The sequence below is a fragment of the Oncorhynchus nerka genome, linkage group LG26, assembly GCF_034236695.1.
Source record: "Oncorhynchus nerka isolate Pitt River linkage group LG26, Oner_Uvic_2.0, whole genome shotgun sequence".
Classification (NCBI taxonomy): Eukaryota; Metazoa; Chordata; class Actinopteri; order Salmoniformes; family Salmonidae; genus Oncorhynchus; species Oncorhynchus nerka.
The window spans coordinates 41,458,153-41,474,103 of NC_088421.1; the positions used below are offsets into that span (position 1 = coordinate 41,458,153).

The 15,951-nt window shown below is 42.5% G+C and overlaps 1 protein-coding gene across 1 annotated transcript; it reads left to right on the forward strand.

Moving 5' to 3' along the window:
* Positions 1–312: 312 nt before the first annotated feature.
* On the forward strand, positions 313–12,050 carry LOC115116954 (inward rectifier potassium channel 2-like). The gene is made up of 2 exons (XM_065010699.1): positions 313–463; positions 4,166–12,050. The coding sequence occupies exon 2, from the start codon at positions 4,453–4,455 to the stop codon at positions 5,818–5,820; it is 1,368 nt and encodes a 455-aa protein (XP_064866771.1). The 5' UTR covers positions 313–463; positions 4,166–4,452; the 3' UTR covers positions 5,821–12,050.
* Positions 12,051–15,951: the final 3,901 nt, after the last annotated feature.

Consider the following 15,951-nt stretch of genomic DNA (forward strand, 5'->3'; position numbering starts at 1 on the left):
ACAACTATACTCAAACAAGTATATGAGATGACCTAATAAACGGATTACTTAGTGTAAGGTTGATTAAAATAAAGTATATATTTTTTATATTATTATAACAAAATGGTAGTATTATTTTTAATAGCCCTTTTATCAGTCTATTATTATTATTATTATCGTGTGCGCGCATGGGCTTTGAACATGATGAACTATTTGATGCCGGAGTCCAAACAAGCGCTGTAGCTTTCTATTGGTCGACTACAACGACAGGGCGGGGGATAGGCACATGTGTTTTCAAAGTCCGCCCGTGCAAAGCAAAGTATCTTCTTCAGCTGAAGAGGTTGATGGCAGTAATTACGATGTCTATCCGGATATCAAATATGAACGGTGGAACCCAAATATGGATATTAACGCAAAAACCTACCTGGATGCATGGGATGTATTAGAATAAATTACCGCTGATTTGCTCTCGAAAGATCAACAGGTAAACAATGTCCCGTTACTTCGTTCTAACGGTGTAGTCTACGTGGGAATAACGGTGCAACGGTGATTAACGAGTCTTCTGTATAATGTTAGCCTACAAATTGAACCGGACATACCCTACTTTATTTCTACAAAGAGTGAGCATCTAAAATATAACCAAAGAGGCCTTGACAGAGTTCAAGCAAAAATATTGTTATGTATTTCAGTTTTACTGTCTTTGATGAGGCTGTCTCATATTTATAGTGTTCAACAATCACTTTTTTCGATATACTTCAGAGAGTTAGGGAGTTAATGAAGTATTCTGTGGGTTATAGGCTACTAGTTGTGTGGGTATCGATGCGTCAGCGAGATTCAAGTATGTTTAATTTAAGCTACTCATATCCAATGAATAGCCGAGGTAATGCTCCCTTATCAGTTGGAAAGTGTTTTGACTTGACAACGAAACATAAACCGTGACTTTCTTCCTTCCACCTGTCACGCAGAGAAAAAAGGAGCCTGTAGGCCAGCCCAGGTTGATATGATTATGCCCAGTAGCCTACACCCATTGCTTCAGAAAATAAATAAATACATATATATATAATTAATTGAACAGTGATTATTCGTCGCTGTTTCTTATAGTGTGTTTCTGTATTTGATTAATCAATTGGCCGTAATATACCTATGCATGAATTATGACAGTCGGCCTAGCCTACCTAAATATATTAAGCTACACTTATTTGATTATGATCCGAATTTAAAGTTAGACTAGGAAAAATATTTATCTGAAACATAATGTTAATTCTGACAACCCTGATTCAAAACAATGAATTAAAGCCAACTGTCAACCCTGACATCCCATAGTAGCAGGTCATTCCATAATGAATGGTGCTGCAGTGCTGCTGAATATTGGATAGAAATGATTGATCTATTCTTTGCAATAATATATATTTTTTTAAAGGAGCAGGTTTATGTAACCAGTTTCCATCTGTCTCCGCTGGTCCTAATTGCACGCAGGCAAAATAAACAGTTGCAGTCTGTGTGGTGCAGCTAAGCCCAGTGCACACAGTCACACTCTGATGACCTGGTTAGATAAGGGTTGATGTGGAATCTAATGAATGGACTTCACAATGACAGATTTCATTTGGGGAAACAGATCGGGCGTAACTGAGGCGTGCTATTTGTTGATTTCCAGCCCAGTCTTATTTGTTGTCCCTGACTTTCTGGACTCGGTAGACAGTATCAGTTTGATACTGTAGCCAGCGTCTCTGCCGGTGTCTGACGTTCATGTTCTTGGTCTGTCATATTATGTCAGTGTGTAAACTGGATATCATTCCATTGGTTTATCCTTTCATCATTACGCTTGTTTTAGCCTTGAATGTATTTAGTGGTGTTGGTGTTGTGGTACAATGCAGGTATTGGTAGATGGTCAGTGGGGCCAAATGACTTGTTAGATAGCAAGGAAGCATAGTGATTATGAGGTGGTTGCGGTCTGATTTGGCCTGTTAATTGTAATTGTAATGTGTGGTGTGTGGTAGTGTAGTTAGTTAGCTGGAGAAGATTAGGACGTCTCATAGGAAGCTCATTCACAGTGAACCAGCCTCTATCTCTCTCAGGATAGTAGGCCTGGCCTATGGGTCATATGTCGCTACATGAAATATTCACCGATAACCTCATGAAATGCAGATGTAAAAATAGATCCAAGTTATTTTTATTTTGTAGTTTTATTCCAGGTGTTTCACTGATCTAGTGGTATCTCAAGAGTTCAGCTGTCTTGTGTTCACCACAAACATGATGGATTCATCATGATACATTTACATTTTAAGTAGGACTTTGTCCATTTAAACTAAATACTTGTTGAATGACTTTTTGTTGTTGAAGGAGAGTATTGTATATGAAATGACAAGGGGATGCAGAAAGGTGGGAGGGATAGTTTGGGAGGTGGAGTTGGGGACTAAACCCCAGTCTCCGGAGGGAGCAATATTTATGCATAGCTCCCCAGGAGTTAGAACAAATTAAGCCCCAAACTCCCAATAATGCATCATGCAAATCAACACTAGTTTCTATTCCTAGTCAACCTGACAGTGACATCACTGGATGAGTAAAACAGAGATGAGGGACTTGGATGAGATGGAGCTTTCAAGGCAACTGGGAACTCTGGGAAAAATCATGATGTCAGTGATCTTCATGTCGGAAAGTCTGAGTTCTAGAAAGATGCCTGAGTTTCCCGACTTGGAATTCCAAGTTGGATGCTTGTTTTTTTCCCAGAGTTCCCTGTTGTCATGAACGCACCTCTGTGCGTTTTCAAAGTCACATTCAGTGAAGAGTGCAATATTTTCAAGGGATAATTAAATGAATTAAATTATACACACTGATTTCTTCTACTTTAGAGCTTTTATCTTTTACAATCAAAAGGCCTACCTAGTGTACATCAGTTGGTGATAGCCTACTCTAAATACCAAGCGGTTACGCCAAGGGAATTTGAGAGTGTGGACACGTATTCACTATCCAATATGTTTCATTGGACAAGACAGATCACATTTCATAACGAGACACAAACATGTCTTTTCAACCCGCAAGGGCCAAACAAAATAACCATAGTGTGCAACCGACTGCCTCTCACACGGGACTTCATCCAAATGACATCTTGACCTTCTCTCTGTGACAGTGGTTCAAATCACTGTTAGTTGTTTTGGCATTAGGGTGGAAGTAAGCCGGCAGACAATAATTCATACCCTGTGGTGCATTCTAATGGCTCTCTCAGGCCACACAGATGCAGTCGATAGTTACTGGGTTTTCTAGTTCAGTTGTCCTTGTTGCTCTGTTGCATGCACTGCAAGGTTATTGTTGCTTTGAAAGAGACCATCCTGTATAGAGCTTGTTTACAGGCTGGCCCTTTAAACCTGATTACATGACTACGTTGTAGAAGTTGTTGAGTTAAGAGTAGAAGAAGAAGCTGAACAGGTGTTATTCTATTCCCCTAGTAGATCATTGAAAGATCCCACAGAAAATATGGACTAAAATATGTCTACTTAACTGTTACAGTGGGGGACAAGCATTGGACATTAGCACTATGTAAATAAACAATTGGGGGAACAATATCAAGTAAAAAGATGTTGGGAAAAGGTATGATCACTGATATTTTTTTGCAGAAACCCACATACATGGACACCACAGGAGGACGGCTCATAATAATGTCTGGAACGGAGCCAATGGAATGGCATCAAACACCTGGAAACCATGGAAACAATGTGTTTGATGTAGTTGATACCGTTCCACCGATTCCGCCCCAGTCATTGCCATGAGCCCGTCCTCCCCAATTCAGGTGCCACCAACCTCCTGTGATGGACACACATAGTGGTTCCTTTGTGCTCCAATGACTTGTTTGATTAAAATGAACCTGATCTGTAATGTGACTTTCAATTGGCTGGTCTAGCCTAATTAATACCAGCACTAAGCAGAGCTGAGAGGATCTGTTATCTTGTCAGCTGACACAGAACTGGAATAGAAAATGTCTGTCATGTCTACAATCTCTGAGCCCAACATTTACTTAAATATTGTAAAATGTACAGTAGAATGTATTTACTTCCGTGTGAATGGTCAAGTTGTGGTGCACATTTGAGTGTTGTCATCATTTAGACAATAGGTTGAACAACGCTGATCTGTCCTTGTGGTTCCACCAATTAGTCTTAACACAGACTTTTCTTTTTGCTTGTCCTTTCCACAGCCCACTTCACGGATGAGGTCCGAGACACCCATAAGAGAGGAGGACTGAGCAGGCCCCTCGCCAGCACGGCTCTCCTCTGGAGAAGCCCAGGTGCAACAGCAGCAGGGGCAGCTTTTCCCCATCCAACTCCCTAGGACCCAAAAGTCCTAAACTCCACATTTCCTGTCTTAGTGGGTCCCCGCGAGCGTTCAAAACTGTTTCTCCAACGCTTCTACCAAAAACTCAGACTGTTTTCCAGAGCAGAAGCAGCGGTTGGGCCCAGCTGCTCCTCCTCCCAGGGGGAAGCCATGGGGAGCGTGCGAAGCCACCGCTACAGCATTGTCTCCTCCGAGGAAGACGGCATGAAGCTAGCCGCCATCGCCGCCGTGCCCAACGGCTACGCCAACGGCACGGTGGCCAAGGTTCACGCGGCGCAGCAGCAGGCTGTGAGCCGCTTCGTCCAGAAAGACGGCCACTGCAACGTGCAGTTCATCAACATGAGCGGGAAGGGCCAGCGTTACCTTGCCGACCTGTTCACCACCTGTGTGGACATCCGCTGGCGCTGGATGTTGATCATCTTCTGCCTGTCCTTCCTCCTCTCCTGGCTCTTCTTCGGCTTCGTCTTCTGGCTGGTAGCGCTCTCCTACGGCGACCTGGAGAACGAGACGCAGATGTGCGTGTCTAACGTCAACAGCTTCACCGCCGCCTTCCTCTTCTCCGTGGAGACACAGACCACCATTGGCTACGGCTACCGCTACGTCACCGAGGAGTGTCCCGTGGCCGTCTTCATGGTGGTCTTCCAGAGCATCTTCGGCTGCATCATCGACGCCTTCATCATTGGCGCCGTCATGGCTAAGATGGCCAAACCCAAGAAGAGGAACGAGACGCTGATCTTCAGCCACTACGCTACGGTGGCCATGCGGGACAGCAAGCTGTGCCTGATGTGGCGTGTGGGGAACCTGCGCAAGAGCCACCTGGTGGAGGCCCACGTGCGCGCCCACCTCCTCAGGTCGCGAACCACGGCCGAAGGCGAGTATATCCCCCTGGACCAGATGGACATCGACGTGGGCTTCGACAGCGGCGTCGACCGCGTCTTCCTGGTGTCGCCCATCACCATTGTCCATGAGATCGACGAGGACAGCCCCTTGTATGAGATGAGCAAACAGGAGCTGGAAACGTCCCAGTTTGAGATGGTGGTGATCCTGGAAGGTATGGTGGAAGCCACGGCCATGACCACCCAGTGCCGCAGCTCCTACGTGGCCAGCGAGGTTCTCTGGGGCCACCGCTTCGAGCCAGTCCTGTTCGAGGAGAATAACTACTACAAGGTGGACTACTCGCGCTTCGAGAAAACCTACGAGGTGAGCAGCACGCCCCAGTGTAGTGCCAGGGACCTGGCCGAGAAGAAGTCTCTGGTCTCTTGCTCCAACTCCTTCTGTTACGAGAACGAGGTGGCCCTTGAAAAAGTGGAGATGGAGGAGACGTTTGACGAGGAGAAAGAGGAGGATGGGGAGGAGAAGGAGGAGGTAAAAATGGAGGATCAGGGTGCTATTGAGAACGCAACACTGGAGGAGACAAACACAGACACAGTCTCTGTACATTCTGAACACAATCAGGATACCAGGAGTCTGACGATGCCTTCAGAAGCAAGGCCTCTAAGACGAGAATCAGAAATATGACTGCAGAGATGTTAGGGGGGAAATACTACATGAAATACTATTATGATAGGTTTGACCTTTGCTCCTAACGGCTGTCTGTACTACTGCAGGATGGCTTGACTGTGAGGTGAGTGTCATTTTCTGAGGAAGACACTCAGGCACAAGCGAATACAGAATTAACAGACCAGAGAAAATGATGCAATATTATTTATTCTCTTTACACAAGTCCCTCATCTGGTGGGAAGCGATGGTAGATTGACTGAGAGGAGTTGATGGCTCTTCTGGCCCGTGGCACTATAGGAATGAGACGGGTTAGGTAGCATTTTATACAGTGTGTGTGTGTGTGTGTGTGTGTGTGTGTGTGTGTGTGTGTGTGTGTGTGTGTGTGTGTGTGTGTGTGTGTGTGTGTGTGTGTGTGTGTGTGTGTGTGTGTGTGTGTGTGTGTGTGTGTGTGTGTGTGTGTGTGTGTGTGTGTGTGTGTGCCTTTGAAAGTTGCAAGAGAACATTGGAAAGTTGTCACATTGAGACACTCCACACGAAAAAATGATATATACCTATACTATAGAAGTATTACTATATTCATATACTATAGTATTTACTGTAGTGTTTTTGTGGATCTGTCTGTAGTATACTGTAGTATTTTCTGTAGTGTTTTTGCAGACATTACTCTAATATACTGTAGTATTTACTATAGTGTTTTTGCAGACATTCCTGTAGTATTTACTATAGTGTTTTTGCAGACATTACTGTAGTATACTGTAGTTTTTACTGTAGTGTTTTGCAGACATTACTGTAGTGTTTTGCAGACATTACTGTAGTATACTGTAGTATTTACTATAGTGTTGTTGCAGACATTACTGTAGTATACTGTAGTTTTTACTGTAGTGTTTTGCAGACATTACTGTAGTATACAGTATAGTATTTACTATAGTATTTTGGTTTTATTCTCTTTTGTTATCTGTCTGTGGCACAAATTGGGGCGTGGGGGAAGGGAATGTGCAGGACATATGCAAATGCAGTATTAGCATACCAATACAATGTGTACTGTAGTATTCTACAGTATTCAAAAAATTATATAGTAAGCACTAAATCAGGGTTCCCCAATTAGTGGCCCTCGGGCCGAATTTATTTGGCCCCCCAAGTTTTCATTATTAATCATTTTCATTGTTGGACATAAAAGACTGTAAAAACACCAGGAAATCTGTTGCCAACTATTCCCACGTGTAATAGATATGTGATCTTATACAAATATAAGCAAAGTTTGAAATTGTTCTGTTTTAGTCAAATATTATATATTTTTGGTGCTTCTTGCGACCAATTTGCAAATGATTTGTAATTGTGTTCCTGGCCCCCCGACTACCTGCTCAAGAAAAAATCAGCCCGCAGCTGAATCTAGTTTATGATCCTTGCACTACATGATCGAGGGATACTACAGTGTATAGTATAGTACTCTACATTATACTACAACATTCCGTAGTAAGCACTATACGATCAAGGGATACTACAGTGTATAGTATAGTACTCTACATTATACTACAACATTCCGTAGTAAGCACTATACGATCAAGGGATACTACAGTGTGGAGTGCAGTATTCTACAGTATACTACAGTTTGCTACAGTTTAATCGCTGTAAACGCAACAACCAAAGAGATGTTTCTATTTGCATATTTTGTAAATATGAGCTGCCCCGATATTTTGAATTAGCTTAGTGAATTAGCTTAGTGTTGTTTACTTGGACTAATTAAGGGTGGCTGGAGAGGGATAGTGTTCGTAGCAGGGAAGGAGTGTTGTATTCCCAATCAACCAGCCTCTCCTATTGTGTTCTCAACTTTCCAAATAGCTGTGGAAATATAGGAAATTTATGTTATCCAGAACAAAGGGAAGAGATCATTTTCTATGTAAAAGATTGTGTCAGTTAAATTTCAAGAGATGTAGCTACATCATGTAGTTATTTGATTCATTTTACTGTTGCACAGTTTGACAATCTAAAATTATACACAGCTTAATCTCCGTACAAAAAGTATATTTAATTTTTCACCCTTTGAAAATAATCTTTGAAGATTACATGTAATACCACTAATTTGGCCACAGTCTTCCTCCATGAAAACAACCCCCATTTATGGTGTGTGTGTGTGTGTGTGTGTGTGTGTGTGTGTGTGTGTGTGTGTGTGTGTGTGTGTGTGTGTGTGTGTGTGTGTGTGTGTGTGTGTGTGTGTGTGTGGCGTGCATCTGTGCATGTGTGTATCTAGCGCTGCATAGCTCATATTAGTGTGGTACTGTACATTATGCTTCAGTCAATCTTCTTGTTGTCTTAGTACAGATGTAGGATCTTAATTTGACCGGTATTGTCACAGCAAAATAATCCCGCAGCAAAAAGATTTGAGCATTTAGTCTTTTTCGCCAATGTAATGTTGCTTGATCGGTGGCTAGGCTATTAGCTGGCCACAGTTAGGCTACATGAAAAGTGCAATACTGATAATATGTTAGTGTGGGTTTTCAGTGAATGTATATAAATCGCCAAGCTCATCTGCGTTCCTCCAGCGCAGTAATATTTTCAGTGGCAACAGAGTGGTCAAATTAAGATCCTACATATTTATAGCATCTTTTGCAACGTGAGCCTTAACTCAAGTCTCAGTAACATGAGCCATCACTTGAGATTTGGCTTTAAAACAGCTCACAGTGCAAGAGGTGTCATATAAACCAGCAGGAAGATACATCTCAAAGGTCCAGGGATGTCTAGTACAGGGGTTCCCAAACCTTTTTGGCCCACGACCCCATTTTGATATTTTGGCCCGTGACCCCATTATGATATTTTGGCCCACGACCCCATTTTGATATTTTGGCCCACGACCCCATTTTTATATTTTGGCCCACAACCCCACCATGTGAAAAAGGTGATGTAATCAGCGGCCAATGTTTACTTTTTAAATTTGGGCTATGACAGTCTATTACAAACCAGTCTGACAGGACTTTTGAAGGCAGTATAGTTTGAAGTGACTGAAATGCATCATAAAGGTATTGGGAAGTTCAGAAGATCATCAGGCAATAATTCTGTACGATCTTCTGTGTAGAAAATAACATTTCATTGACGATGTTCTTTTCACCCAGTCTGATTTAGTGCCTGGTCTTGTCATAATGAGTCCTGCGCTGATTTTGGTCAGAAGGAAACATAAGACACATACAGGATGTGCTCCTGAGTGTCTTATCTCTCAGTGATGGGGTCATAATATTGTGTAGCTTCAACGTTTAAAAAGATAGAGCCTCATTTGTAGGAAGAAAGCATAAACCGCTTTGTTTATTACAACTGCACCTAGCGCCAAACGGAAGTTACTGACCTAACCCCGGTTCTATGAACCAAGCACGATTTAGTTCATTTAATTTCAGTTTCTCTCATGACCCCATTTTAAAATCAGGCAACCACACGAGGTAGCAATCCCTACTTAGGTAAACGCTGACCTAGGATGAGATGAAGAAGGATAAGACAGTGATTTCATTCAACGGAACTCCCACTGAATAGATGTGTTAAATAGGTCAATTGAACTGGACCAAAACAATGGAATTGCCATGGAAATGCGTGGGGGAAAGAGCCATGGGGGAAAGCTCCCGAGTCTCCTCATTGCCCCCCAGCAAAATGTGCAGACATTAAGGCAATATTTTATGTATACAGTGCCTTCAGAAAGTATTCATACCCCTTGACTTATTCCACATTTTGTTGTGTTACAGCCTGAATTCAAAATTGATTAAATATATGTTTTTTTCTCACCCATCTACTATCCCCTTCCCCTTTCCCTTACACACCATACCTCAAAATGACAAAGTGGTACTCTTTTTTAGAAATATCTACTAATTTATTGAAAATTAAATAAATAAATATCTAATTTACAAGTATGCACACCCCTGAGTCAATACATTTCAGAATCCCCATTGGCAGCGATTACAATTAATTAATTAGTTAAAAATTCCACTTTGACATTATGGGGTATTGTATGTAGATCAGAGAGACAAAATCAACATTTTATCAATTTACAATTCAGGCTAAACGCAGCAAAATGTGGGAAAAGTGTGAATACTTATTGAAGGCTCTGTATTTCACCCTGTGTTGAGGTACAAATCAGAGTATATTGTTTGTATGGATGTCAACCCCAACACATGTTGATGTCATCTTCACCAATCAACTGCATTACAGTTAAAAAATGAATTTGACTACCAGCACAGATTTCTGTATGCTAGCTATGCTTATCAGCTTATACGAACGGGAGTTAGCATTTAGAAGTCACAGCCAAATATATCCAAATCGGACTCAACCCTTGCGTCAATCTAAGTATTTCACCTGTGCGTCAATCTAAGTAACATAATAAACAAAACCCCATCAAAATACGTCACTTTAAACTAGAGATACATTTTTTGTAAGACGGAAAATCAGTCTTTTCACGAAAACAGCTGTAGCATCCGAATGGTTTGGCCTACAAACTAATATGACCGTTCTATGGAAACACAATGGTGATCTCCGTTTTGCTCTACGACCCCCATAATCCCCATGGGACTTGTCTGAAGTCAGTAATGCTGATGTGCCAACTTCTATCTGTAGAGTCCGAACAGTTTGGGCTACAAACTAATATGACCCCACTGTGGAAAGGGGAGACTCTCACCAACACATCTGCGTTCCATTGTCTCCTTTACCGCATCTATGGACGAATGAATTGGATTAGAACACTTGGTTCCCATCTTTTTTGACATCACCTCTGTCTCCTTCTGTATGTCAGCCTGGGCTTGTGTGTCAGGCCAGACCCCTCAGGATCCAGACACCCTGAGCTAGAAAGCTGGAAGGAAGTGTGCAGATGAATGTAGGTAATAAAGTGCTGCTAATTTACATGTGTACATATGGTTAGAATGAAACGTAGGAGTCAAAATGTATTGTTTGTCTATTAAAAGTATCCATTTTGAACAACAGTAAAAATGTGGAGGTACTTATTTAATTGAAAACCATGTAGAAAGACCTGATTCTATCAGTGTTATCAGTTATCCAAAGCTACAGTTCACTTTCCTCTTCAAGAGAACCACCCCCCCCCCCTCCTCCAATTCCATGACACTGACACTAGAAACCTTTTATTTATTCAGTTTTTGCGTAAAGCCAAATGTACATAAATCCTTCGTCTGTTCTTTTTTTGTTGTTGATTTGAAACCATCTGTTATCATATAATGTTGACTACTACTGTGTATTTAGATCAGTGTTTTGGCCTTGTCTGACTGGGGACATTACAAACCTTGTTACTTTGCTGTGTGTGATTAGTCTCCTTAGGCAGACGGGGTTACCTCCCACAATGTTCAGTGCTGTTGCCCGAGGTCTGGGAAGACTAGTGTGTGCTGGGTCTTGTGAAGAGGGAGCAAAGCTGTTGTTTTGTCACTTCTGAAAGGACCAGCACTTTGTGTTGTCACATTGCTTTAAGGCATGGTGCATAGAGAACGAGGCGGACAAGTTCTCTTATCTTTCAGACACAGACAGTGCGGCACACAAAAGCTGAACAGACAGACACACATACAGGCACACAAACGTACACACTAATGCACACGCACTAAAGAGCTATAGTCGTACAAAAATATGGAGCTTTTTATTCTGGCTATATACAGTAGGCCTAACGAATCTTCACAATTTGTTACCGTAGACATGCACAAATTCTACTCCGAATGTACGTTTATTGTTGAAATTGTTTGCAACTTGCTCAAAAGTGTCACTTTTTATTGCCTATGTCGTTAACATAGACAAATAAAAATGTTGTCTTTTTTATTGTTAGCAAATTCTTCATAAGAAAATGTGTATCAGATGATATATAAGAGAATGTCCATGGAGGTCTGATACACAGAGTTTGTGTGTATTGGGTTGTCATACGGGGATGCCAGAGTTTGTGTGTATTGGGTTGTCATACGGGGATGCCAGAGTTTGTGTGTATTGGGTTGTCATACGGGGATGCCAGAGTTTGTGTGTATTGGGTTGTCATACGGGGATGCCAGAGTGTGTGTGTATTGGGTTGTCATACGGGGATGCCAGAGTTTGTGTGTATTGGGTTGTCATACGGGGATGCCAGAGTTTGTATGTATTGGGTTGTCATGCAGAGATGCCAGAGTTTGTGTGTATTGGGTTGTCATGCGGGGATGCCAGAGTTTGTGTGTATTGGGTTGTCATACGGGGATGCCAGAGTTTGTATGTATTGGGTTGTCATGCAGGGATGCCAGAGTTTGTGTGTATTGGGTTGTCATTGTCATGCGGGATGCCAGAGTTTGTGTGTATTGGGTTGTCATGCGGGGATGTGTGTATTGGGTTGTCATACGGGGATGCCAGAGTTTGTGTGTATTGGGTTGTCATACGGGGATGCCAGAGTTTGTGTGTATTGGGTTGTCATGCGGGGATGCCAGAGTTTGTGTGTATTGGGTTGTCATGTGGGGATGCCAGAGTTTGTTGTCATACGGGATGTTGTGTGTATTGGGTTGTCATGCGGGGATGCCAGAGTTTGTGTGTATTGGGTTGTCATGCGGGGATGCCAGAGTTTGTGTGTATTGGGTTGTCATACAGGGATGCCAGAGTTTGTGTGTATTGGGTTGTCATGTGGGGATGCCAGAGTTTGTGTGTATTGGGTTGTCATACGGGGATGCCAGAGTTTGTGTGTATTGGGTTGTCATTCTTCCCTTCTATGTTGCTTCTTCTTTTGAGTCTATTTTTCTATCAGAGTCTTCCTATAATGTCCTGCACAAACCAGAAGTTGTACAGATTTTTTTTATTTTGTGAATTATATTGTAGATACGTATTAATATTGCAGTTGTTGATAATAATATTATTATTATGTCTGTGACAATTCTGTTGAGTCTTTTTCAATAAAAAGTAACATAAATCTTCAAATACATCCGTTTCCGAATGATTGGTGTTTGTTGAATGTGAACCCTTACCACATCAATTACAAGTGGTTCAGTTACAGTACAGGTACATACACATTTGAGCCTTTGTCTCACAACAGCAGGCCCCGGCCTATGCAATCCAGTCAGAAAGACAAAGCATCTAGCTATGTTTGTTACGGTATCTATGTTTACATAAGGTGTGGAAAATATCGGATTTCTAAGGGGGTTGATTTTTCCAAAGATGTCAGTTTATGACCTACATAATACATGAGAGAGAGAGAGAGAGAGAGAGAGAGAGAGCTAGACAGAGACAGACAGAGAGAGGGAGAGAGAGAGAGACAGACATAGAGAGAGAGAGACAGAGAGAGAGAGAGCTAGACAGAGACAGAGAGAGAGAGAGAGAGACAGAGAGAGAGAGAGAGAGAGAGAGAGAGAGAGAGAGACAGAGAGACAGAGAGACAGACATAGAGAGAGAGAGAGACACACACACAGAGAGAGAGAGAGAGAAAGAGAGACAGAGAGACAGAGACAGACAAAGAGAGATAGAGAGAGAGACACACAGAGAGAGAGAGAGACAGACAGAGAGACAGAGAGACAGAGACAGACATAGAGAGAGAGACAGAGAGAGAAAGAGAGACAGAGAGACAGAGACAGACAAAGAGAGAGAGAGAGAGAGACACAGAGAGAGAGAGAGAGAGAGAGAGAGAGAGAGAGAGCCCTAATAGAATGAACTGGACGGGGGCTGGTTGTGTTGGAGGCTCCCTCAAATTTAGACCAATGGCCCAGATTCCAAGCCATTCGCTGTCAGAGCTCACACCATCCATTTCTTCACAAAACTTGACTGACTGAAAAGTTTAGCAAAGCCCACAGAGACACCAAGCTATTTTAATCCCCCTCCTCTGTTGGATGTCATTTTGAACGGCAGGCATGGAAGGAACGCTTCACTTTGGTAAACTATGGAAAGAGGACAGCTATAATGTGGTCCTGACCTGCAGACTACTGACAGGGGACAATGTCTTGCTTTTACAATGAATTCAGTTGTACTTAAAGCTTTCTTTGGAGTTATATTGTGCTCATTTGTAAATTGTATTGATTGGTACACAAGCATGTCGATATGAATCTTAACATATAGTCAACGTCTAAAAGAGAGAGGGGACAGAGAGACTCCGAAAGAGAACAGTCCCAAACCTTTTTTATGAGGACCCTTCATTCAAGGTTCATATTAAATTCACAGGTCATTCGCTTAATTCATAGATTGTGTTGATAATAGCAGCTGTGGGCTCTGATGCCATTTTATCCTCTGCACTACAGGCAAGCACATATTATGTAACCACCTCCCCAGAGTCCACAACTCCAGAGGGGATAGAAAGGCTACTGAGTGGTTGTTAGAGTCACAGTAGAAAGAGACAACCCCTACATCGACTCAGGAAGACATTCCAAATATATTCATTCATCATCAGTACACCTGGAAATGAGAGTGTTCCTGTCTTCCATGGAAACACATTTAGTCAACAAAATTCAAATGAGTTTCCAACTGTGGGCAGGAGTCTGACAGCATGAGGGGAAGTCAGAAGATCGATCAGACAGCCAGGGAGGCAGTGAGTCCATTTGATTTGGTTCTACTTATGGAGTGGGTACAGCCCTGGGGCTTTTTCCACATTATCTAATAAAACATCACCAGAGATCACGCTCTGAATGATGAAGGTAATCGTGTTACATTACCTTTTGTTTTACTTTTTTACTTTTACAGATCCTCTAAGAAAAATCCTCCGTTAGACCACCCTCACATGGATCAAGAGCCTCACATTGCCCTCACATGGATCAAGAACCTCACATTGCCCTCACATGGATCAAGAACCTCACATTGCCCTCACATGGATCAAGAACCTCACATTGCCCTCACATGGATCAAGAACCTCACATTGCCCTCACATGAATCAAGAACCTCACATTGCTAGACTTCCTGCCATGTGTTACTAGACTTATACTAGTTTCCCAAAATATCCAGCATCAGGATTGTCACGACCATGAGGGGAGGTCCCAGGTCCTAGGTCCTGTGTGCTGGGTCACCCCATCAACTCATTGATATTGACATGTGATCGTGCCACAGCAGTGTATGTGAGTACGGCCCTGGGTCAATTCCAGTGCTTATATCTCTCTGAGCACTTTGTTAGTTGTGAGTGAGTGTTAACCGTCATGTTAGAGGGATTCAGTTTCCACCCTCTGCGTTCAGGAGTAGGAACACTAACACTCTGTTTGCCTAGAAGACAAACAACCCACAGCCTCTTCATGACCTTTGATGTCACCGTAAAACATTGACTATGTGGTATTTCAGTTTGTCCCTCAGGCATAGTTTGGAACAAGGCCCCTGGCTCTGTGCTGGGCATGCTGACAGAGGCTGTAGCCCTCCGTATGAATCAGATGGAAGTCATAGCAGGAGAATGAGGCCAGATTGCACACACAGCAGGATTGGGGTCAATTCGAATGGAAGGCAGGCAATTCAGGAAGTAAACTGAAATTAAAATTCAATGATTGAAAAAATTACATCTCAATGACCCGAAAAGGACAATCCTGACACATAGCCTTCTGCTCTGCTTCTCTTTCACTGTGAGAGGAAATGTGCCTGAGAACGAGATTTGGGTCCTGCATGCTCTTGTGTGTGTGTTCGACACGTGGGAAGAGTTCTGCACCCAAAGGCATTATGACCGGGTCATGGGGGGCTGCGGTCTGAATTGATGATGACTTCAGTGCTGCCAGCTGTGGGCCTGATGGAAATGAAAATAAACCCAACTCAAGGACACCTTTTACGTACACTAGATTCCTTACATCTCAACTGTTACGTACACTAGATTCCTTACATCTCAACTGTTACGTACACTAGATTCCTTACATCTCAACTGTTACGTACACTAGATTCCTTACATCTCAACTGTTACGTACACTAGATTCCTTACATCTCAACTGTTACGTACACTAGATTCCTTACATCTCAACTGTGACGTACACTAGATTCCTTACATCTCAACTGTGACGTACACTAGATTCCTTACATCTCAACTGTTACGTACACTAGATTCCTTACATCTCAACTGTTACGTACACTAGATTCCTCAACTACATCTCAACTGTTACCTGTACACTAGATTCCTTACATCTCAACTGTTACGTACACTAGATTCACTAGATTCTTACATCTCAACTGTTACGTACACTAGATTCCTTACATCTCAACTGTTACGTACACTAGATTCCTTACATCTCA